Source organism: Carcharhinus amblyrhynchos, chromosome 1, assembly GCF_965287045.1.
Source record: "Carcharhinus amblyrhynchos chromosome 1, sCarAmb.v2.hapA, whole genome shotgun sequence".
Lineage (NCBI taxonomy): Eukaryota > Metazoa > Chordata > Chondrichthyes > Carcharhiniformes > Carcharhinidae > Carcharhinus > Carcharhinus amblyrhynchos.
Window position 1 is genome coordinate 31,707,681 of NC_137324.1, and position 24,321 is coordinate 31,732,001.

Genomic DNA, 24,321 nt, shown 5'->3' on the forward strand with positions numbered 1-24,321 from the left:
TTAAACTTTTCTTCTTTCATCCTTAACCCATGCCCTCTGGTTTTTTTTCTTCCCTAGCCTCAGTGGGAAAAGCCTGCTTGTGTTCACTCTATCTATACCCATCAAAATCTCATACGCCTCAGTCAAATCTCCCCTCACTCTTCTACACTCCAGGGAATAAAGTCCTAACCTATTCAATCTCTCTCTGTAACTCAGCTTCTCAAGTCCCGGCAACATCCTTGTGAACTTTCTCTGCACTCTTTCAACCTTATTTACATCCTTCCTGTAACTAGGTGACCAAAACTGTACACAATACTCTAAATTCGGCCTCACCAATGCCTTACATAACCCTACCATAACACTCCAACTTTTATACTCAATACTCCGATCTATAAAGGCCAAAGGTTCTTAAAGCTTTCCTACTATTGAGGTTAAACTGACTGTCTTCTTGTTTTTTGAACAAGGGTAGGACAATTCTCCAATTCTCTGGTATCTCCTCTGTATCCATAAAGCACTGCATTTTAGGCCTTTACTTCCTTCGGCATTCCATCAGAGGGACCTCGGGGTCCTTGTGCATGAGTCGCAAAAACCCAGCTTGCAGGTGCAGCAGGTGGTCAGGAAGGCGAATGGGATGCTGGCCTTCATAGCGAGGGGGATTGAATATAAAAGTAGGGAGGTCTTGCTGCAGCTGTATAGGGCATTGGTGAGGCCGCAGCTGGAGTACTGTGTGCAGTTTTGGGCGCCGCACCTGCGCAAGGATATTTTGGCCCTGGAGGGAGTGCAGAGGAGGTTTACTAGGCTGATACCGGAGTTGAGGGGGTTGAGCTATGAGGAGAGGCTGAATAAACTAGGCTTGTACTCGTTAGAGTTTAGAAGAATGAGGGGAGATCTCATTGAGACGTATAAGATGATGAATGGGATGGATAGGTTAGAGGTGGAGAGACTCTTCCCGCTCAAAAAAGACAGTAGGACTAGGGGGCACAGCCTCAAGATAAAGGGGAGGCGGTTTAGAACGGAGTTGAGGAGGAACTTCTTCACTCAAAGGGTGGTGAATCTCTGGAATTCTCTGCCCGTTGAAGTGGTGGAGGCTACCTCGCTAAATATTTTTAAAAAGCGGGTTGATGGGTTCTTGATAAGAGAGGGGATTAAGGGTTATGGGGAGAGGGCGGGAAAGTGGAACTGAGCCACGACAGATCAGCCATGATCTTATTGAATGGCGGGGCAGGCTCGAAGGGCTAGATGGCCTACTCCTGCTCCTATTTCTTATGTTCTTATGTTCTTATAATGATTTATCAATTATAAATAAAACAATCCTTTCCCAAACTCCCAGTTAGTATCTCAACTACACCACATTTCCATTTTGGTCGCTCATCGGTTCCACTATCCCCTCAATCCTCAACAACCACCACCACCACCACCATCCCACCCCCCCACCAATTAGCTGCCAGTCTCTCATCACAATCTTTCTTTCCACCTCTCATTTCCTTTTAAACCGCCCCTTTGAATTTTACATTCAGCCTGGTTTTCTCAAAAATATTATTCACCCAACATTTGCCATGCGCATCCTTTACCTGCCTCACTGTTCTCTAAATCATGAAAACTAAGGCACAATATGGTGGATATTGTAAATCTGAAATGATGCAAAAAGTGATGGAAACAGTCAGCAAATCAGATAGGATCTGTGGAGAGAGAAACAAGAGTTCATATTTCATGTCCATTATCTCTGTTTCTCTCTCCACAGATCTTGCCTGACCTGTTGACTATTTACAGCATTTTCTGTTTTTATTAGTGTGTTCATCAGTCGTCAAGACAACATTACTTAATTTAATAATCCATGACTGTAATTAAACAAACGTTCAAGGCTAACCTCATAAAATGACTTTATCCTTGGAGTATTCATCTGACAAGTACAACTCAAAATTTCACACAACGTTCTTGGCTGCCTGAGCACAGCAGCCAACTTCTCAGTATTTCCGATGAGAAACATCAGCCTCAGATTTTTCCTGCTATGATCCACTTTCAACAGCTTCTGGCAAGTTGATGCTGAGCAACCAAACATATATTTCTGCACCCCAGCTTCAACAGCATTAAGATGGCTGCCTAATCATGGCATTGTTAATAATCTTTAATCTAAAACAAGCCTGTCAAATGTACATTCAAGATTAAGGTCATTATTACAGGAGCATTCTTGAATTGCAAATGACATTTATATAAATGTTTCAAGCTTTCTCTTTTCTTAAAATATACACCGGATGTACTATGTCATCTCATTGAGAATAACATGTAATATTTTGCAAACAAATGAGTATCAAATGAAGACAAGGAGACAACTAAAAAGATGCAGTTTCAATTTCTACCTGGGGTCATTAACTGACAACAGGGTATGGATTTTCAACACTAATTCTTTGGGCATGGAAAACAGAGAGCTTCACAAGGTTAGGAGTGAAAAGTGTGCAAGACTTATTATGTATGGATGTGGATGATCACGTTCTCAGTTGCAGTTTCTTAATGCAAGGTAAGTCCATTCAAAAGTTTGACAGCAGCAGGGAAGAAGCTTTTCTTGAGTCAGTTGATACATGACCTCAGACTTTTGTACCTTTTTCCCCGAAGGAAGAAGGTGAAAAACAGAATGTCTGGGGTACATGGAGTCCTTAATTACGCTGGCTGCTTTGATGAGGCAGTGGGAAGTGTAGACAGGATCAATGGATGGGAGGCTGGTTTGCATGATGGATTCGGCCACATTCACGACCTTTTATAGTTCCTTGCGGTCTTGGGCAGAGCAGGAGCCATACCAAGCTGTGATACAACCAGAAAGAATGCTTTCTCTGGTGCATCTGTAAAATTTGGTGAGTGCTGTAGCTGACTTGTAAAATTTCCCGAGTCTTCTGAGGAAGTAGAGGCGTTGGTGGGCTTTCTTAACTATAGTGTCGGCATGGGGGGACCAGGACAGGCTGTTGATGATCTGGACACCTAAAAATGTGAAGTTCTCAACCCTTTCTACTTCGTCCCCATTGATGTAGACAGGGGCACGTTCTCCTTTACGCTTCCTGAAGGCGATGACAAGCTCCTTCGTTTTGTTGACATTGAGAGAGAAATTATTGTTGCTGCACCAGTTCACCAGATTATCTCTCTCATTCCTGTACTCTGTCTCATCATTGTTTGAGATCCAACCCACTATGATGGTGTCGTCAGCAAACTTGAAAATCGAATTGGAGGGGAATTTGGTCACACAATTATAATTGTTTAAGGTGTTTGATAGAGGGCTGGGAACACAGCCTTGTAGGCACTGGTGTTGAGGATGATCGTGGAGGATGTGTTGCTGCCTATACTTACTGATTGTGATCTGAGAGTTAGAAAGTTCAGGGTCCAGTTGCAGAGGGTGGTGCCGAGGCCCAGGCCACGGAGTTTGGAGATGAATTTCGTGGGAATAATACAGTTGAAGGCTGAGCTGTAGTCAATAAATAGGAGTCTAACATAGGCGTTCTTGTTATTTAGGTGTTCCAGAGTTGAGTGCAAGGCCAGGGAAATGGCATCTGTTATGGACCTCTTGCGATAGTAGGCAAACAGCAGTGGATCCAGGTCCCGGGAGGCTGGAATTGATTCATGCCATGACTAACCTTTCAAAACATTTCATAACGATGGATGTCAGGGCCACTGGCCGATAGTCAATAAGGTTTTTCTTAGGTGCTAGGATGATGGTTGCCTTTTGGAAGCGGATAGGAACCTCAGATTGTTGTAAAGAGAGGTTGAAGACGTCTGTGAATACTTTCACCAGCTGATCCACGCAGGATCTGAGTGCAAGTTCGAGTACCCCATCCGGGCCAGTTGCTTTCCATGGGTTGAGCATCAAGAAAGCTGCTCTGACACCTGCAGTGGTGACCCCAGATACAGGTTCATCCAGAGCTTCCAGGGTGGAAGGCATGCTCTCGCTGACGTCTTGCTCAAAACAGGAGTAGAACGCATTGAACTCATCAGGGAGGGGTGCGTTGGAGCCAGCGATTTTACACACCTTCATCTTGTAGCATGTTACGTCTTGTAGACCATGACATAATTGGCAGGGATTGGTGCAGCTAGCCTTGTCTTTTGGCATCTTTGATGGATGTCTTTAGATCGTATCTGGTTTTGTTGTGTAGGTCAGTCTTGTCTGACAGCGATGGTTTACCAAGTTGATTCCAGGGATGGCAGGGCTGATGTATGAGGAGAGATTGACTGGGTTTGGATTGTTTTCGCTGGAGTTTAAATGAATGAGGGGGGTTCTCATAGAGACTTATACAATTCTAACAGGACTAGACAGGGTAGACGCAGGGATGTTATTTCCGATGGTGGGGAAGTCCAGATCCAGGGGGACAGTCTGAGGATTTGGGGCAGACCATTTAGGATGGAGATGAGAGAGAGAGAATCTGGTGAACTGGTAAGGCAACAATAATCTCTCCCTCAATGTCAACAAAACTGAAGGAGATTGTCACTGACTTCAGGAAGCATAAAGGAGAACATGCCCCTATCTACGTCAATTGGGACGAAGTAGAAAGGGTCAAGAGCTTCAGGTTTTTAGGTGTCCAGATCACCAACAACCTGTCCTGGTACCCCATGCTGACACTATAGTTAACAAAGCCCACCAACACCTTGAAGGAAATTTGGTATGTCAGCTACAACTCTCACCAACTTTTACAGATGCAATATAGAAAGCATCCTTTCTGGTTGTGTCACAGCTTGGTATGGCTCCTGCTCTGTCCAAGACCACAAGGAACCACAAAAGGTCACGAATCATGCAAACGAGCCTCCCATCCATTGACCCCATCTACACCTCCCACAGCAAAGCAGTCAGGATAATTAAGGACTCCACATACCCCAACGTTCTCGCTTCCACCTTATTCCTTCGGGAAAAAGAATCAAAAGTCTGAGGTCACGTACCAACCAACTCAAGAACAGCTTCTTCCCTGCTGCTGTCAGACTTTTGAATGGACCTACCTTGCATTAAATTGATCTTTCTCTACGCCCTAGCTATGACTGTAACACTATATTCTGCACTCTCTCGTTTCCTTCTCCATGAACGGTATGTTTTATCTTTATAGCGCGCAAAAAGCAATACTTTTCACTGTATGTCAATACATGTGACAATAATAAATCAAATCAAAAGACGAGGAGGCATTTCTTCAGCCAAACAGCGGTGAGCCTGTGGAATTCATTACCACAGGAAGTAGTTGATGCCTAAAAAATCATATATTCAAGAGGTCGCTAGATATAGCACTTGGGGCTAATGGGCTCAAAGCTTATGGGGAGAAAGCAGGATTAGGCCATTGAGTTGGACACTCCATCATGATTGTGATGAATGGCGGAGCAGGTTCAAAGGGGCAAATGGCTTCCTCCTGCTCCAATCTTCGACGCTTCTATAAATTTCTATGAATCAATATTCAAAAAGAAAGGAAGCCTCACTGTCACGTGATTCAAGAATAGTCAGCAGTCAAATGATCCAAAGGTTAAACAGCATTAACCTTTGTTGTATTGTAATTAATTGGAATGCACCATTAAAGGTCAACAAATACGGGACTGGATCTAATTTAAATAATAGTTTTATGAACGAAATTAGAAAAACTCAGGTTACATCATTTATCATTAACAATTTCTGTACCTGCAAAACACCATTTGAAATATCACTGAATTATTGTTAATGATTTCAAAAATATAATTTTAAAAATTGTCCCTATCCCCAGGTTTCACCATTCCTTTCCTTTCTTGGAGATCTTTCTTAGAGGCCTCATTTCAATGAATACAAAATGCCCCCTCATATTTTACTCTTGTAGCTCTTCTTCTAGATGGTTAAAAACCATCAGGCTCTCAACTATGTGGATTATTAGAGCCAAACTGAAACCCATTCTTTAGGGCCTATTCCAGGGCTCTTTGTAAGCTATGCTTTCCAAGCATTTGCCAATTTAAAAAAAAACAATAACTTGTATTTATCACAGTAAAACAACCCAAGACAGAAGTCTTGAGCAAAATTTGTCACTAAGTAGCAAGGTAATATTAGAACAGCACTTGGAAGGAAGTAGGTTTTAAGGAGAATCTTAATAGACGAAAGAGAGATGAAGAGATTTAGCCAGAAATTCCAAAGCTTTAGGTTTTAACATTTGAAGACATGGCTGTCAACAGAGAGGGCAAGGAAAGCAAAATCAGGATTGTTCAGGAGGCCAGAATTGGAGCAGGGCAAATATCTCAGAGGGTTGAGGGGCTGAGGAGAAGACAGAGATAGGTCATGAGAACAATAATGAGCATTTAAAAATCAAGAAATTGCTTATCTGGGAGCCAATACAGAACATAGTGGTGATGGGTGAACAGGACTTAGTCCAATCTTAGACATGGGCAGCAGATTTCAGATTACCTTAAGTTTACAGAGAACAGAGCATGTGAAGCCAGCAGGAATGCAAGATTGTGTTGAAATAGTCATCTGGAGATAATGTATCATGAGAGAGGGTTTCAGCAGCAGATTAGCTTAGGCAAGGAATGAGTCAGGCAATGTAACCGAGGTGGAAACAAGTGATCTTTAGCAATGGCATGGGTGGCACGGTAGCACAGTGGTTAGCACTGCTGCTTCACAGCTCCAGGGACCTGGGTTTTATTCCCGGCTCAGGTCACTGTCTGTGTGGAGTTTGCACATTCTCCTCGTGTCTGCGTAGGTTTCGTCCGGGTGCTTCGGTTTCTTCCCACAGTCCAAAGATGTGCAGGTTAGGTTGATTGGCTATGTTAAAACATTGCCCCTTAGTGTCCTGAGATGCATAGGTGAGAGGAGTTATGGGTAAAATATTTAGAACGGAGTTGAGGAGGAACTTCTTCACTCAAAGGGTGGTGAATCTCTGGAATTCTCTGCCCATTGAAGTGGTGGAGGCTGCCTCGCTAAATATTTTTAAGACGCGGGTTGATGGGTTTTTGATAAGCAAGGGGATTAAGGGTTATGGGGAGAGGGTGGGAATGTGGAACTGAGCCACGACAGATCAGCCATGATCTTACTGAATGGCGGGGCAGGCTCGAAGGGCTAGATGGACTACTCCTGCTCCTATTTCTTATGTTCTTATGTTATGTTCTTATGATATGGGGGTAGGGCCTGGGTGGGATTGTGGTCGGTGCAGACTCGATGGACCAAAGGGCCTCTTTCTGCACTGTAGGGTTCTATGATTCTATGTGTTGTTGGAAGCTCGTTTCAGGATCAAGTATGTCATAAGCTTGCAAATAGACTGGTTCATCCTCCAACAGCTGCCAGAGAGGGACAGAATTAGTGATGTGGAAACAGTATTTGTAGTGGGGATCAAGGACAATTGCTCTGGTCTTAACATTTAGTGGAGGGTATGTCTACTCATCCAGTTCTAGATGCCAGGCAGGTTTGACAATTTAGAGACAGCACGGGGGTCAGGGGAGATGCTAGAGCAGAATCGCCAGCGTACAGGTTGAAACCAATGGCGTGCCTTTGGCTGATGTTACCAAAGGGCAGCATGTAGATGAGAAATTGGATGAGATGAAGGATAGTCAGGGGCCATGTTAGGGAAAAAAACAAAGATAACACAATGTGTGAGAGGGAAGATAAACCAACACTTGATTTTCTAGCCAAGACTTGGCACACAAGGAGACACACAAAAGCACTACAAAACTGATTCTTTCTTCTGTTTCAATAGGCTGCAATTTCCACAGTAGTTCAGCTGAGATTTGCAATTCAATAGAGTGTACACTGAGGACTGAACCAGCACCCTACCATTACCATGACCCTGTGAGATATGCCATTGTCCTATCTGATGACAAGTGAATATTTTATCAGGATGATCTTGGGCCTTAACATACTATAATTTTCAAAACATTTTCATAATTACATGCTGCTATAACTTCAATTTAAAGAAATATTTAGTCTGCACAAACACCACATAATGCTATACATGCTAAAACTTATCTATTGATTTTCCTGTGCCTTTGCATTGCTGTTTATTACTATGTTAAGTGCTTTGAAATTGCTAGATAGTGGCAGCCTAAAGTAATTCACATTAAGTGAACTCCTTCCATTGGGATCACAATGTGGCATTCTGAACCAGTGATAACATAATGACTGCCAGTAATTATTTTTAAAAAGTACCCATAGTTCTCCAGCCCGGGTCATTAATCCACCTGTCTCAAATCCTGCCTTCAGAAGGAGTGCTGCAATACAAATTGAGCAACATATGTTTTTCTTGGCCCCGCCATCCAAGTATTTGCAGGAAAAAGGTAAATGAGTATTTTTGGCATTGCTTGATCAGTTCCTACTGGTTGCTGACACTCAGCCTACATGTCTAGAAATATTTTTCTATGGATTTTAGCATGTATATATGGATTTTAGCAAAGCGTTTGATAAGGTTCCCCATGGTAGGCTACTGCAGAAAATGCAGATGCATGGGACTAAGGGTGATTTAGCAGTTTGCATCAGGAATTGGCTAGCAGATAGAAGACAGAGGGTGGTGGTTGATGGGAAATATTCAACCTGGAGTTCAGTTACAAGTGGTGTACTGCTGTTTGTCATTTTTATAAATGACCTATATGAGGGTGTAGAAGGATGGGTTAGTAAATTTGCTGACGACACCAAAGTCGGAGGAGTTGTAGACAATGAGGATGGATGTTACAGTTTGCAGAAGGACATAGATAAGCTGCAGAGCCAGGTGGAGAGGTGGCAAATGGAGGTTAATGTGGAAAAATGTGAAGTGATTCACTTTGGTAAGAGTAACAGGAGTACAGAATATAGGGCTAATGGAAGGACTCTTGGTAGTGTCAACGAGCAGAGAGATCTCGGTGTACATGTGCATAGATCCCTGGAAGTTGGCACCCAGGTTGATAAGTTTGTTAAGAAGGCGTACAGTGTGTTAGCTTTTTTGGTAGAGGGATTGAATTTCGGAGCCGTGAGATCATGTTGCAACTGTACAAAACTCTGGTGCGGCCGCACTTGGAGTATTGTGTACAGTTCTGGTCACCGCATTATAAGAAAGATATAGAGGCATTGGAAAGGGTGCAGAGGTTTACCAGGATGTTGCCTGGTATGGTGGGAAGGTCTTAAGAGGAAAGGCTGAGGGACTTGTGGTTATTTTCATTAGAGAGAAGAAGGTTAAGAGGTGACCTAATTGAAGCATACAAGAGGGTTAGATAGGATGGACAGTGAGAGCCTTTTCCCTCGGATGGTGATGGCTAACACGAGAGAACACAGCTTTAAATTGAGGGGTGGTAGTTATAGGACGGATGTCAGAGGTAGGTTCTTTACTCAGAGGGTAGTAAGGGCATGGAATGCCCTACCTGCAGCAGTTGTGGACTCGCCGACTTCAAGGGCGTTCAAATGGTTAGTGGATAGGCATATGGATAACATTGGAATAGTTTAGGTTAGAGGGTCATTAGATTCGTTCCAGTGGTCGGCGCAACATCGAGGGCCAAAGGGCCTGTACTGCGCTGTAGTGTTCTATGTTTCTACATTGTTGTCCAGTGCAAACCTCCTCTTTGAGGAAGATTCAAAAGCAGAACAACTGCTGAATGAGTCTTTCCAGCTGTGTCAGTTTCCAAATTAGTCCTACAATACAATTGAATTTTTGAGCTGAAGCAACCAAAACATGCTGCCAAACTATTTTCACTAGGTGCATTAAATGCAGTAGAAATGGTTGAATAAGAAATTAAAGATAATATTAAACATTGTATAGAGAATTACAGATTGGGAAATGTTGCAGTGCAAAGGGACCTGGGTGACCTTGTATACTAGTCACAAAGTAAGCATGCAGGTGCAGCAAGCAGTTAGGAAGGCAAATGCTATGTTGGCCGTCATCGCAAGGGGATTTAAGTACAAGAGCAAGGATATCTTACTGCAGCTGTACAGGGCCTTGGTGACACCATTTCTGGAATACTGTTTGCATTTTTGGTCTCCTTACCCAAGAAAGGATATACTTGCCTCAGAGAGAGTACAGCAAAGGTTCATCAGACAGATTCCTGGGATGGCAGGAATGTCATACAATTTATTACAAGAGATTGGGGCGATCAGGCCTATATTCAATGGAGTTTAGAAGAATGAGAGGGGCATCTCATTGAAACATATACGATTTATTTGTTTTATTTATTAGTGTCACAAGTAGGCTTACATTAACACTGCAATGAAATTACTGTGAAAATCCCTTAGATTCTAAATTCTGACAGGACTAGATGCAGGAATGATGCTTCCCCCTGATTGGGGGTTTTAGGACAAAGGGTCACAGTTTCAGGACATGGGGGAATCCATTTAGAACTGAAATTTGGTGAAACTTCTTCACTCAAGGGTGGTGAACATGTGAAACTCTACCACAGAAGACTGTGGAAGCCAAGTCACTGAATATGTTTAAGAAAACAGATAAGACTTTGAGGCATGAAAGGTGTCAAAGGGTATGGGGAGAGAGTGGCAGTAAAGTATTGAGATAGATGATTAACCATGATCATATTGAATTGTGGAGCAGGCTCAAATGGCTACTTCTGCTCCTATTTTCTATAGGTGGGATTTTCTGGCCGCAGTGAGTTCCCAGCAATGCGGCGGATGAACCATGCAAAACACTGCAGACCACGACAGGACTGGAAGATCCCACCGGAAGCCAATGGTTCGACGCATTCACTGCAGGAAAATTCACCATAAGGTGCCGTAAAATTCCAGCCTATTATTCTATCCAAAATTTAGCAGGACACTTCCTCCTTTATGTATATATTAATCCGTCTTGAAGTCCACACAGTATCACTGAGGCACATTCAGAAAAAGGAAGAAACAAATAAATCAATTAATCAATCAATTTTGTACTTGTACATGATAATTCTTTTTTCTCTAATTTTTTTTAAAAAATCCTCCGACATACAACAGAACTATGTACACAATATGTCAATGAATTAAGGTTCTACTGTTGACAGCCTGACTCTAGAAACAATAACAGAAACAGAAAATGCTGGAAAATCTCAGCAGGTCTGACATTTGTGGGGAGAGAATAGAGCCAGCGTTGAAAGTCTGGATGGCTAACCCTGACGAAGAGTCACCCAGACTCGAAACATTGGCTCTAGTCTCTCTCCACAGATGCTGTGAGACCTGCTAAGATTTTTCTGCATTTTCTATTTTTGTTTCAGATTCCAGCATCCGCAGTATTTTGCTTTTACCGAGGAACAACAAACTTGATGTGTAAACACTTTAATAAAATGCAACATGCAAACACATAAGGCATAACAAAGTATATAAGAAACATCATGCACCATTACAGAGCTTGCAAGTTATAAAGGATCAAAGCTACGGCAATCTTCTTAAAACAATTATGAAAATAGAAAGTCTGAACCTAGTGGTGTGCAAAAATTCCAACATCCACTATCCTGGTTTTTGGAGGCCAACAAAATTCAAAGTACCCTATTAGGAATACACCAAATGCATATGTTGTGAATACATCTGTCTGGAATAAAAGTTACTGTTCACATGCAACCAATTTTAGGAATGTGAGAGACTTTCCCTGACTTCAGGCCACTGACCAACAAGACTGAATGAGTAGGCAAGTAATCTACACACACTTTTATGTTCCACTGATCTACCTGATTTAAGATACTGCCTTAATAAAATTAACTCCTTTAAAATTACCAGCCCAATTTTGAAAGAAATTGGGTGTTTTATCATTTAAATTCTCAAAAGCTGCCAGTTAGCAAGCCTTCAGTTTTAATCAACATAATGCACTATAATTCAGCACAATTGCTTTTGAAAATTAATTGTGGGAGGGAAAAGAGGGAACTCAACTGTTCATAGTATCTGCATGTTCACCTTGTGACTGGTTGGTCAGGGAGCCACTGGTGTAATGATAAATCACATTAATCAGAAGTCTCAGGTTCCCTGCTCAGTCCTAAATTATTTGATTTTGGTTGAGGTTATAGAATCGGCAATCAATACCCCTGTACAAGGAGGACAAATAATGATGTTAAATTACATCACTGCAAGATTCTGTGCACCTATATTCAATGGGGAAGAGCTCCCCTTTATGAATAGGTTAATGCACATGATTGTTCAGCAAAGCTTGCTGGATAGAAGGAATACATTTGCTGTATTTAAAATACAAAGTTTTTTTTCTGGAATTCAATTATAACAACATATCATCATGTCAATTGTAATTTAGGAACAACAGACATAGACCATAAAACATAGGAGCAGAATTAGGCCACTCAGCCCACCAAGTCTGCTCCGCCATTCAATCATAGCTGATATTTTTCTCATTCCCATTCTCCTGATCCCCTTAATAATCTAGAAATTCCTGGGCTTCAGACCATTGACCAACAAAATGGTCTCACTATTTCTTACAAGTGGAAATCAAGAGTTCTTGAAATTTTCAGAGGGTGAATAAATATAACAACAAAGCCCTTCAGATCAGGGAGGTCTCAAGTAAATCCTTCGTTTGTATTATGTTGCCAGACCTTTAATGGGATCTGATTGAGCCTCTAGGTTAGAGATTAGTGAAGTAAAATCGGTCAGATTTCCACTACTGATCAATGACCTCTAACAATTATCCTTGCAGTATAATAGGCATATGCAGACAATAACAGGATTGAACTTGCCTGTGATGGATTGCAAAGTTGAATGTAGTTGAATAGCCTAGCCTGGCAAAAAATTCAGTATGGGCTAACATGTGAAAATGGTCTAATCTAAGTACCAAGTAGCTACGATTGCACATGTATCTTAGTGCAAGTCTGAGAAGGCATCAGCTTAAAATGATAATGGTTTTTCTCTCCAAGATGCTGACCTACTGAGTATTTCCAGCATTTTCAGTTTTTATACAAATACAAGACTAGTTCTTATTTTACTCCAAATGGTGTACCTACACAGTACAAACATCTGACATCTTTTTTTTTTGCATCCCTTCATTGTTATGATAATTTTCCAGGCAGGTATCATGTGTGAAATTTGTCCATTTAGAGTAGGCATACTGGAATGAACAGAGGATCAATTAAATACTAATTTGCTTATGAACAAGCACGGACATTCTTGATCCGATCACCCAAGTAAAATTTTAAAATTCAGTCAGACTGTTGAGCTTGCTCTGCCATTCAACAGGATCTGATCTTGGCCTTCAGCTCTCTTGTCCGCTCCCATAACCTCTGATTCATTAAGACACCAAAAATCTGTCTATCTCAGCCATAAACATTCACAATGTTTTGGGGTAGAAAATTCCAAAAATTGGCAACCCTGTGACTGAAGAATTTTCTCTTTATCTCAGTCCTAAATGATCAGCTACTTAACCTGAAACTCTACCTCATTATTCTATATTCCCCAACAAGAGAACATAAGAACATAAGAAATAGGAGCAGGAGTAGGCCATCTAGCTCTTCAAGCCTGCCCCGCCATTCAACAAGATCATGGCTGATCTGAAGTGGATCAGTTCCACTTTCCCGCTTTCTCCCCATAACCCTTAATTGCCTTGTCTATCAGAAACCTATCTACCCGTGACTTTATTTTATTCAGCGAGGTAGCCTCCACCACGTCAATGGGCAGAGAATTCCAGAGACTCACCACCCTTTGAGTGAAGAAGTTCCTCCTCAACTCCGATCTAAACTGTCCCCCCACTTCCACTTATTTTGAGGCTGAGCCTCTAGTTCTGCTATCCTAAGCGGGAAGAATCTCTCTACCTCTACCCTATCTAGCCCCTTCATTATCTTACATGTCTCTATAAGATCCCCCCTCAGCCTTCTAAACTCCAACGAGTGCAGACCCAGTCTATTCAATCTCTCCTCATAGGCTAGCCCTCTCATCTCCGGTATCAGCCTAGTGAACCTTCTCTGCACTCCCTCCAAGGCCAATATATCCTTTTGCAAATGCGGCGACCAAAACAGCACACAGTACTCCAGTTGTGGCCTCACCAGTGCCCTGTACAGTTGCAGCAAGACCTCCCTGCTTTTATATTCTATCCCCCTCGCTATAAAGGCCAACATAAAGGCCAAGAGAAAATAACCTCTACCCTGTTAAGCCCTTTCATAACCTTGATTTTTTTTAAATGAGATCACCTTCATTCTTCTGAACTTCAAGGAATATAGATCCAGTTTATTCATCCTCTCATAAGACAACCTTCTTATCCCGGGTTCAATCCAGTGAACATTTGTTGTACTGTCTCCAAAGCAGGTCTATCCCTTCAGTATGGAGACCAAAATTGCACACTAACTCCAGGTGTAGCCTCATCAAAACCCTGCACAACAATAGCAAGATTTCTTTATTCTTACATGCCAATTCCATGGTAAAAAAAGGCCTGCAGGGCATTCGCCTTCTTAATTGCTTGCTGCATACTAACTTTGTATTCCTTGCATGAGTAAATCCAAGTCTCCCTAAACATCTGCATTTGTAAGTTTTAAAAAGGTTTTGTTTTTCAATTCTTACAACCAAAGTGAATGGCCTCACATTTCCCTGCATTACACTCCGTCTGACACCTCGTTGCATATTCATTTAAACTGTCTCTATCTATGTCCTCCTCACAGCTTGTATTCTCAGCTGAGGAAGATGCTCTTTTGGAGAGTCACTGCAGACTCAACGAGTCGAATGGCTTCCTTCTGCACTGTAGAGGTTCTATGATTCTATTACTCTCTGCTTCTTTCATTTAAGTCATCAACATAGACAGTAAATAGCTGAGGCCTCCAGCAATGATCCTTGCGCCACTCTGCCAGCCACAGCCTGTCAACTTGAAAATCCAGTGCTGCTGTCTGCTTCCTGTCCATTAACATATCCCTCATCCATATTAATACATCTTCCAACAACCTCCAACAGCCCTTATTCTATGCATTAACTTTATCCAAAGCTCTTTGAAAATCCTAATATACTACATATATTGATTCCCCTTTATCTAACCTATTAGTTACATCTCAAAATACTCTAATAAATTTGTCAAAAACTGTTTTCCTTTCATAAAACCATGATGACCATGTCTGATCATACTGTGATTTTCTAAGTGCATTGTTAAGACTTACTTAATGATAGATTCCAGCATTTTCCCAGTGACTACCAACCTATTGGCATGCTGCTCTGCAATTTCTTTCTCCATCCTTTCTTGAGAAGCAGAGTTACGTTTGCTAATTTCGAATACACACAGACATATTTTGGAAAATCATAAGCAGTGCATCCACAAGCTCTGAAGTTTTCTCTTTTAGAACTCTAGGATGTTGGCTATCCAGGACTTTTTTGCATTTTAGCACCTTGGGCTTCCCCCAACAGTTTTTCTCTGTTGATACTAATATCTTAGAATCACACAGCACATTCATTAAGATTCTGTTTAAATGTATGTTTGCTGTTCAGTTTCAGTATGTAGAATTTAGGCTTAACTGGGAGAAGCATGTGTTTTATGCCAGCAACTGGAAGACCACAGTTAAAATTCCAGTTTGATTCCACAACTGCAGTTGAGATTTTTAAGCAGCTTTCAAGACGTTTAAAGATAAACACCAAATTACTTCTCAAATTGTGTCAATGACTTCAAAGTAATTGTGGTCATCTGATGGCTCATTGGATATGATACATATGTTAATAGCCTATTCAACTAGGAAAGTTATCGTGTCCAGACCCATTCTGTCCTTACACATAGAACATTACCCTGCTAGAGCTGTTGGATAATTGGCAGCTCTCCTCCCTAACCCTGGAATGCCAAGACCAAATTGCAATGCTTCAACCAAATTTATCAAATCAAGGCAGCTTAGGAATTAAATGTGGAGCATTCTGGTTCGCATGGCATAGCATTACACTGCACAGATCACATTACACATCCAAAAAGCCATTGTGGAGTTCCTCCAATTATTTATCAAAGGTAATCAGTTGCAAGTGAAGAAGAAAAAAACACAGCTTCAACAGTGACAGTACGACAACATCGTAGCAACATGCAAGATCAGGCAAATGAGAACTTCAGCATGCAACACAGTACATGGAACAGCAAAGGTTAATAACCTGGACGCATAAGACTTGAGAATGTGGGAGCAAGGGAAGTATATTAAGTCCTCTCCAGTGTCACTGCAAGTTGAAAACCACTGTTGCAATGTGGTGCAGTGAGAACGGGGGAAATACATTTTGTCCAATACATACAGGTATCTCCGCAAGAGGCGGCATGTGTAACTGAAAGACAAAGTTAAGGAGAAATGTAGTTAAGGGAGAAATTCTCTCTTTCAGAAAAAGGAACTTGGTGCAATTTTAAACGATTTTATCTGTAGTCACAATAATCAGGTAAATTAAAGATGGTACTGGACTGAGTGGCAAACAATATTACGTATGATTACATTGATGAGCAAAAAGATAATTTATAGGAAACTAAAACCTGAGGAGGAAAACATAATTATTTATTTGAACTTAAACAACACTTTTATTGCACCTATTAGATAGGTTTAAGTTTAGATCTGTCCACAATAGTAGTAGCAGTAACCACATCACAGTCCTTGTAGAGACCGAGATCCATTTTCACACTGGTGTCATCCTCCATCCATATGTAATTGTGGGTCATCAGCAGTGGTAGAATTCCACTCTACTATAATGCATCATCTCTCCATCTTTATCAATCAACTGATGACTAATCCTGGCTCACTGAATGCTAAAAAAAGCATGCTGGAAGCAGCACCAGGCATATCAGAAAATGAGGTTTCAACCCCGTAGCAACACAAGACCACATGGATACTAAACTGCAAAAGCAGCATGCACTTCCACAACTAATAGATCAAATGAGAGTTCTGCAGTCCTGCAACATCGTTCATTCACTGTAGTGAGCAAACAAACTAATAGGGTGAACATCCCCATCAATAATGATGGTAGAACATGGTTCATGACTACAAAGTCAAGGCTTTGAAATGTACCCAAATCACTTCAGCTAGAGGGGCTTCCTTCTTGAGTACCCACCAGAGGTCCCCAACATCACACATACTACTGTTCAAATAACTTGATTCGCTCAGTACGACAGCAGAAAGTAAAGGAGTGCAAAGGACATAACAAAGGCCACAAACTCCGACAACAATCCAGATATACTGCTGAACACATGACCCACAATTAGCCATGTCCGTGTTCAAGCTGCTCCATTAGAACTAAAACACTGACATATACCAAACAAAGTAGAAAATTGCTGTGATAATGAGACCTACTAACTCTAAAGTCGGTAGGGATTAGGGGAAAGCCTTTGTGGTTTCACACAGCAATAAGTGGCAGAAAGGATGGTGGTTCTGGTTTTTGGAGGCCAAATATCTAAGCCCTTGGACATTATTGCAAGAGCTCCTCAGGATGGTGTTCCAAACCAAACTATCTTGAGCTGCTTCACCAATGGCTCTCTCTCCATGATAAAGTCAAAAACGATACTGTTCACTGATGACTGGAACGTTGAACTTCTTTCATAGTTCCTCTGGTAGTCAACCAGGTCCATGTCTACAAGCAGCCAACATTTAGCTTGGGCTGATAAGTGACAACTAATATCGTTGTCACACAAATGGCAGGCAATGACTATTTCTAAAAAGAGATAGCCCAACCATCTCATCCTTTTAATATTTAAATGTATGATAATTATCCAGCACTCCATTCATTGATTAGCATACAAACTGAACCAACCACATAAATGCCACGTCTACTGGTGGAGGTAAAGTCTGAGTTTCCTGCAGCAATTAATTCATTATCTGACTCCCTAAAGCCTCTCAACTCCCAAGTCAAGCGTGTGATGAAATATTTTTCATCTGCCTTGAATTTACTCAACTACAATGTTCAAATCGTTCAACATTGTCCAGAAAAAAAAAGTTTGCTGCATTGCCACTTCATTCACTGTCAAAACACCTACCTCTATACATCTGTGGTGTGTCCAACTACAAGATGCATGACATCAACTTGCCACAGCTTCTTGGATAGTACCTCAAACATACAAACTTCAAGGACAAGAGCACTAAGTGCATGGGAACACCACCACCACCCAATTCCCTCCAATTCACATACTAAGCTGACATAGATTTGCATCATATTCCCTTCAACGTCACTGGATCAAATGTCAGGACCCGTGCACAATACCATTGTGGAGTACTTTCACCACAAGGACCACAGTGGTACAGCAGGGCAGCCCATCACCTCCTCATGGCAAGTCAGGATAATCAATAAATGCCAGCCTGCCCCACAATTCCATTTCTCAAGAATAAATTACAATATTGAACAAATCAGTTAATAAAATGAAATACATGATTGAACAGAATGCTGTTTTTAGATAAAGAGGACACCAGGTAAGGAACTCAACATAGAGCTGAATTATGCACAAGGCTTTGAGCTCTGGTTCAGCTTAATTAGAAGTGGATGGTGTTAATGTTTAGTATACAGAGTTTGTGGTCAAGATGAAGATGATGGTTGTAGTATCCTTGAAAACTTGATGGTAGGCAACATCTGGTTCCACTGTATGCTGGCAACTCCAGTGCTGCTCTATTACCAGCCTGTTTGTCCAACAGCTAATCCTGGTAAACTGCAATTTCTCCCCAAGTCTCAGCATCTCTTTAACCCTGAGCTGAGCTGGCAACACATGATTTTCTCAACACCGCCTACTATCACTTCATCAGTTGATAAATTCCGTTACTTCCAGGTAAGGTTATTTTAATGCTTTACTGATCAACCTCATATTTTCCATCCTTCACAAGGCCATAAGAATTAGGAACAGGCTCCCCATTCAATAGGATCATGGCTGATCCAATATTCTTCACATCAGTTTTCCTGCCCTTTCCTCATAATCCTTGATTCTCTTACCAGTCAAAAATCTATCTATCTCAATCTTAAATATACACAAGGACTCTGCCCAACAGCATTCCATGGCAAAGAGTTCCAAAGATACTCAACCCTCTGAGACAAAAAAGTCCTCTTCATCTGTCTTAAATTGGCACCCCTTTATTCTGAGACTATATCCTCTGATCCTAGACGCTCCCATCAGGAGAAACATCCCCCCAGCACTTACATTGTTAAATCCCTGAAGAATCCTATATGTTTCAATGAGATGACTTCTCATTCTTCTAAATTTCAACGAGTAAAGTCCCAACCTTTTTAACCTTTGCTCATAAGACAATCCCTCCAGATGAGGGATCATCCCTGAATTGCCTCTAATGAAATATCTTTCCTGAAATAAGGGGACCAAATGCGGTCTTGCCAGAACTTTGTACGTTGCAGCAAGAATTCGCTACTCAAACTCCAACTCCTTGAAATAAGGGCCAACATTCCATTAGCCTTCCTGATTACCTGCACTTATGGGCTAACTATATATTTTGTGTGCAAGTACCCTCAAGTGCTTTTGTGTCTTTTGCAATTTTTCTCTATTTAAATAACACTGTTTCTTTGTTCTCCCTTCCAAAATGAATTTCACATTTTTCCACATTATACTCCATTTGCCAACATTTTGCCCACTTACTTAACATATCAGTATCTCTTTGTAAATGGTTTGTATCCCTCTCACATACATCTGCAGCTTATCAAAACACTGTTGCATGCATCCAACAAGGATTTGATTTGATGTATTATTGTCACATGTATTAAAATACAGAGAAAAGTATTGTTTCTTGCACACTATACAAAGCATAGAGAAGGAAACGAGAGAGTGTAGAAAGTAGTGTTGCAGTCATAGCTAGCGTGTAGAGAAAGGTCAACTTAACACAAGGTAAGTCCATTCAAGTCTGCAGCAGAGAAGCTGTAAATGAGTCGGTTGGTATGTGAGCTCAGACTTTTATATCTTTTTCCCAAAGGAAGAAGGTGGAAGAGAGAATGTCTGGGGTGCGTGGGGTCCTTAATTATACTGGCTGCTTTGTCCAGGCAGTGGGAAATGTAGACAGTCAATGGATGGAGGCTGGTTTGTGTGCTGGATTGGGCTACATTCAAGATCTTTTGTAGTTCCTTGTGGTCTTGGGCAGAGTAGGAGCCACACCAAGCTGTGATACGACCAGAAAGAATGCTTTCTATGGTGAGTCATAGCTGACAAGCCAAATTTCCAAACTGCCAAAAAGGCCTCATGTTTGCGTTCAAATTGCTACATGAACTCAAATTGCTACATAAGCCTCTCCACCTTCCTCTCCCGTCTTAAGGCACGCCTCTGACCAAGCTATTTAATAACACACATATATACGTACTATGACCGTGCGGCCAAATTCCCCTCGATTTTCAGGTTTGCTGACAAATAACACCATAGTGGGTCGGATCTCAAACAATGACGAGACAGAATATCGAATGAGATAGAGGATCTGGTGAACTGGTGTGATGACAGTAATCTTTCCCTCAAGTGCCAACAAAACAAAGGAAATTGTCACTGACATCAGGAAACAAAAGAAAACATGCCCCTGCCTACATCAATGGGGACGAAATAGGAAGGGTCAGAGCTTCGAGCTTTTAAGCATCCAGATCACCAACGATCTGTCCTGCCCACCGCCCCCCCCCTCAATGCCAACACAATAGTTAAGAGCCCTTCAACACCTCTACGTTCTCAGAAGACTAAGGAAATATGGCATGCCTGCTAGGACTTTGATCAACCTTTACAGATGTACTATAGGAAGCATTCTTTCTGATTGTACACAGTTTGGTATGGCTCCTGCTCTGCCCAAGACTGCAATAAACTACAAAAAGGTCATGAATGTAGCCCTTTCCATCACGCAAACCAGCCTTCCATCCATTGTATCTGTCTACACTTCCCACTGCATCGGCAAAGCAGCCAGCATAATTAAGGACTTCACGCACCCCAGACATTCTCTCTTCCACTTCTTCCATTGGGAAAAAGACACAAAAGTCTGAGGTCATGTACCCTGCAACTCAAGAACAGATTCTTCCCTGCTGCCTTCAGACTTTTGGATGGACTTATCTGGCATTAAGTTGATCTTTCTCTACACCCTAGCTATGACAATAGCATTACATTCTGCACTCTCTCGTTTCCTTTTCTATGAACAGTATGCTTTGTATAGCACACAAGAAACAATATTTTTCAGCGTATATGCTAATACGTGACAGTAAATCCAATCAAATCAAATATACGAGCAGATGAATGAGGAGGAGGAAGAGGCCACTGGGCAAATATAACACGGTCAAAGAGAATGCGGTTTGTAACTTTGTTTACATATGTTTTGTGTTTTCAGTGAAATGCAGTATCCTTGGAGGGTGGTAGGGCTGGAGGAGGTTACGTGGATAGAGGGAGAGGGTCTCAGAAGAATTGGAATACCGAAATGAGAATTTTAAAATCGGGGTGTTGGCAGATAAGCACAACAAAGTTTTAGATGTACTTCAGTTTAAGAAAGGTGCAAGATGGGAGCTGAATGAGTAAAACATTGGATGGATTCAACAGAGACCAACTTGACAGATTGGCATGGATCTGATAAATCAATTATTGAATTTTTGAAACACTTGAACCAATTTTCTATCTTGATATAATATTCATGTTAACTGATTTTTTACAGTTGAAAATATCCTGACCTAAAGTCATTTTAAATGTTGAGTCCAGACAATTAGTCAAGGTAGCATCTATTTATTCAACAATAATACCTAAGAATTGATGTTAAAGGCATTATTTTTCATCATTATTGTTTGCTTAAAGCATTTGATTATGCAGAAAAAACAGCAACTATCATTTATTATATCATGGGAAGTTGATGGTGTTTTTAATATGACCTGCCTGCAAACAGACACTAAAGATTTTTCCAAACACTTATTTGTAAATATATCAAAGCCATGTTGACAGGTAAACACAGAAACAGTTTTTTTAATAAATGCAACAGCTCATCAACCTTTCAATGCATGTTCCTACAAATATATTTTCCTTGTATTTATCTCATCACATAGTTTAATTCAGACAAGCAGAATCTTAAGACATTGTATACTTTTGATGCGTGCAAATATACATTGTAGATCATGTTAAGGAGTCATGAAATTAATCATAGATCAGGTAAGCAACGCAAAAAGAAAAAATATGAAAGAATGGCATGCCAAGTTTAGATTACTTTAAGTTAACTGTTTTGAATGGGTAAAATGCACGTGAATAAGCACTTGTATACACAGGCATCCAAGTTCCAAACTAATTGCAGCATATGTATTTCAAGCACAAGGATAACCAATAGATGTGAATTAAAGTGTAATATTAACTATTTGGGAATAAAATACAAAGCGGAGGACAGTGAGATCAACACAATAGCTGTTCCAAGGAGGTGGCACACACACCACGAACTGAATAACTTGCTTCTGTGCATGTTATTCTATGATTCAATTTCTTAGTACCATACTTCAATTTACAGGTTATCTACTGATTACCTCCAAAAGGATACCAGTTCATATCCTGACTTTATTTCAATTAATCTGATGCAGAAGGTATTTTGGCATTTAACTATTTATCTGGAAGGGCTATTGCAGTTCACTTGATCTAATGCTAAACAATTTTTGTACATAACTTTTCCTATCCCACTTTCCTGCAGTATACTTTATGAATTACAAGATGAGTTTCATATTACTTAATCTGAAGTTTATTTTTTAAGAAACACACACTCAGATGTGAAAGAATGAAAACTCCATTCATCAGGCTGCTCCAACTGCTTTTTCAAAACTAGAATAAGGAAATCTGGTTGGCAATAACAGTTGTTTGAATTACTACTAAAAAAAATTCAATTCCAAAATGCAATACTTTATCCCAGTAGGGATGGATAGAAGCACAAGGAGTTCATAGACTTCTTTGTCCTTCCACTAGCTCACCTGGTCAAATTTCCATTAATGTCCCCCCCCCAAACTCTAATCATGAACAATGCACCTTCCCTTAATTTCCTTCCTAACTTCCCTCATGCCTTTTCTGAGCTCATCTTGTCCACATGACCAATACCTTGTTCCTTCAACTCTATTCCTGCTAAATTATTCACCCAATCTCCTCAACAGACCTCTGTATTTGCCGACACTGTAAAGATTTTTCTCTTTTCAGGTGTAGGCCCTCTCTCCTTTTAATTTGGCAACATTTCCCCTCTCCACATAAAGCCAAACATTGATCCCACTGTCCTTGCAAACTATCATCCACTCTCGTCCCTCACCAAAGTCCTTGAGTAGGTTGTCACTAAACAATTCTGTTCCCATCTTTCCCAGAACTTTATGTTTGAATCTCTCCACCATCTATATGACTGTGATAAAGGTAAAAGTTTTCTCTTCATCCTTCTCCACCTGTCCGCAGGCTTTGACACAATTGTCATTATCCTCCTTCATTATCATTCAGCTAGTGGGCACAACTCTCACCTAGTTGTATTTGTATCAATCTAATCAAAGTCAGAGAGTCACTTGCAATAGCTTCTCTACCTGCCCAAACACCATTACTTACTTCTGATGTTCCCCAAGGATCTATCCTTAGCCCTTATCCTATTTCTCATCTACACGTTGTATCCTGACATTAGTCAAAAGCAGACCATTAGTTTTCATAAGTACACCAACAACACAAGTGCCAAGCAAGGGATCCAATTTGGCCTGCAGTATCACAGATGCCTCCACAGCCAACTCAGTTCACTCCACTTGATACTAAAAAATGGTAGAAGGCACTGGATACTGCAAAGGCTCTGACAATGTTCCAGCACTATCTCTGAAGTATTCTGCTCAATAACTTGCCACAAGCCTAGCCAAGCTGTTTCAGTACAGCTACAACACAGGGATAGGCAATAAATTCTGACCTAGCCAGTGATATCCACATCCAAAAAATTAAAATTTTGAAAGACAGCTAAGCTCTATCCTGCCACCTTAACTCTTCACTGTTGCCAAATTATCAGACCATTCAACCAGCATCCAAAACTGGATGAGCAGAAATTTCCTCCAAATAAATATTGGGAAGACTGAAGCCATTGTTTTCTGACCCCATCCAAGCTCCTTTAGTTATAGACTCCATTCCTCTCCCTGGCAAATCTGAGATTAAGCCAGTTTGCAACTTTGATGCCATGTGATCTCAAATTGAGTTTCTACATCAGTCATTCACTAAGACCATCTTTTTCTATATCCATAACATTACTTGTCTCAGCTCATCTGTTGAAACGCTCATTCATCCCTTGTTATCTCTAGACTTAACTGTTCCAACACACTCCTGATTGGTCTCACATTCTACCCTCTGTAAGCTTGAAGTCATTCGTAGTAAACTCTGTTGCCCCATCACTCTTGCCTGGCTGGCCAACATTAGCTCCCAATCATGCAACACCTTGATTTTAAATTTCTCACCCTCTGTTTTAAATACTCTCACTGACCTCAACCTTTCTTATCTGTACAATCTTATCCAGATCACCCACTTCAAGATATCTGCACTCTTCTAGCCTCTTGTTCATTCTCAATTTTGATTGCTACACCACTGATAGTTGTGCTTTCAGTTGCCAATGTCCCAATTTCTGGAAAAT

The 24,321-nt window shown here is 41.0% G+C and overlaps 1 protein-coding gene across 2 annotated transcripts in view; it reads right to left on the minus strand.

Annotated features, from left to right (window-relative positions):
• The window catches only part of dym (dymeclin), a 438,866-nt gene that overhangs the window by 236,520 nt on the left and 178,025 nt on the right, over nucleotides 1-24,321 (minus strand). Inside the window, exon 14 of one of the 2 annotated variants that reach the window (XM_080206553.1) lies at nucleotides 15,911-16,075. The exons of the other annotated variant lie outside the window; for it this stretch is intronic. Within the exon in view, the coding sequence (XP_080062679.1) occupies nucleotides 15,911-16,075 (165 nt within the window). The remainder of the gene's footprint in view (nucleotides 1-15,910; nucleotides 16,076-24,321) is intronic. 2 annotated transcript variants of the gene reach the window in all.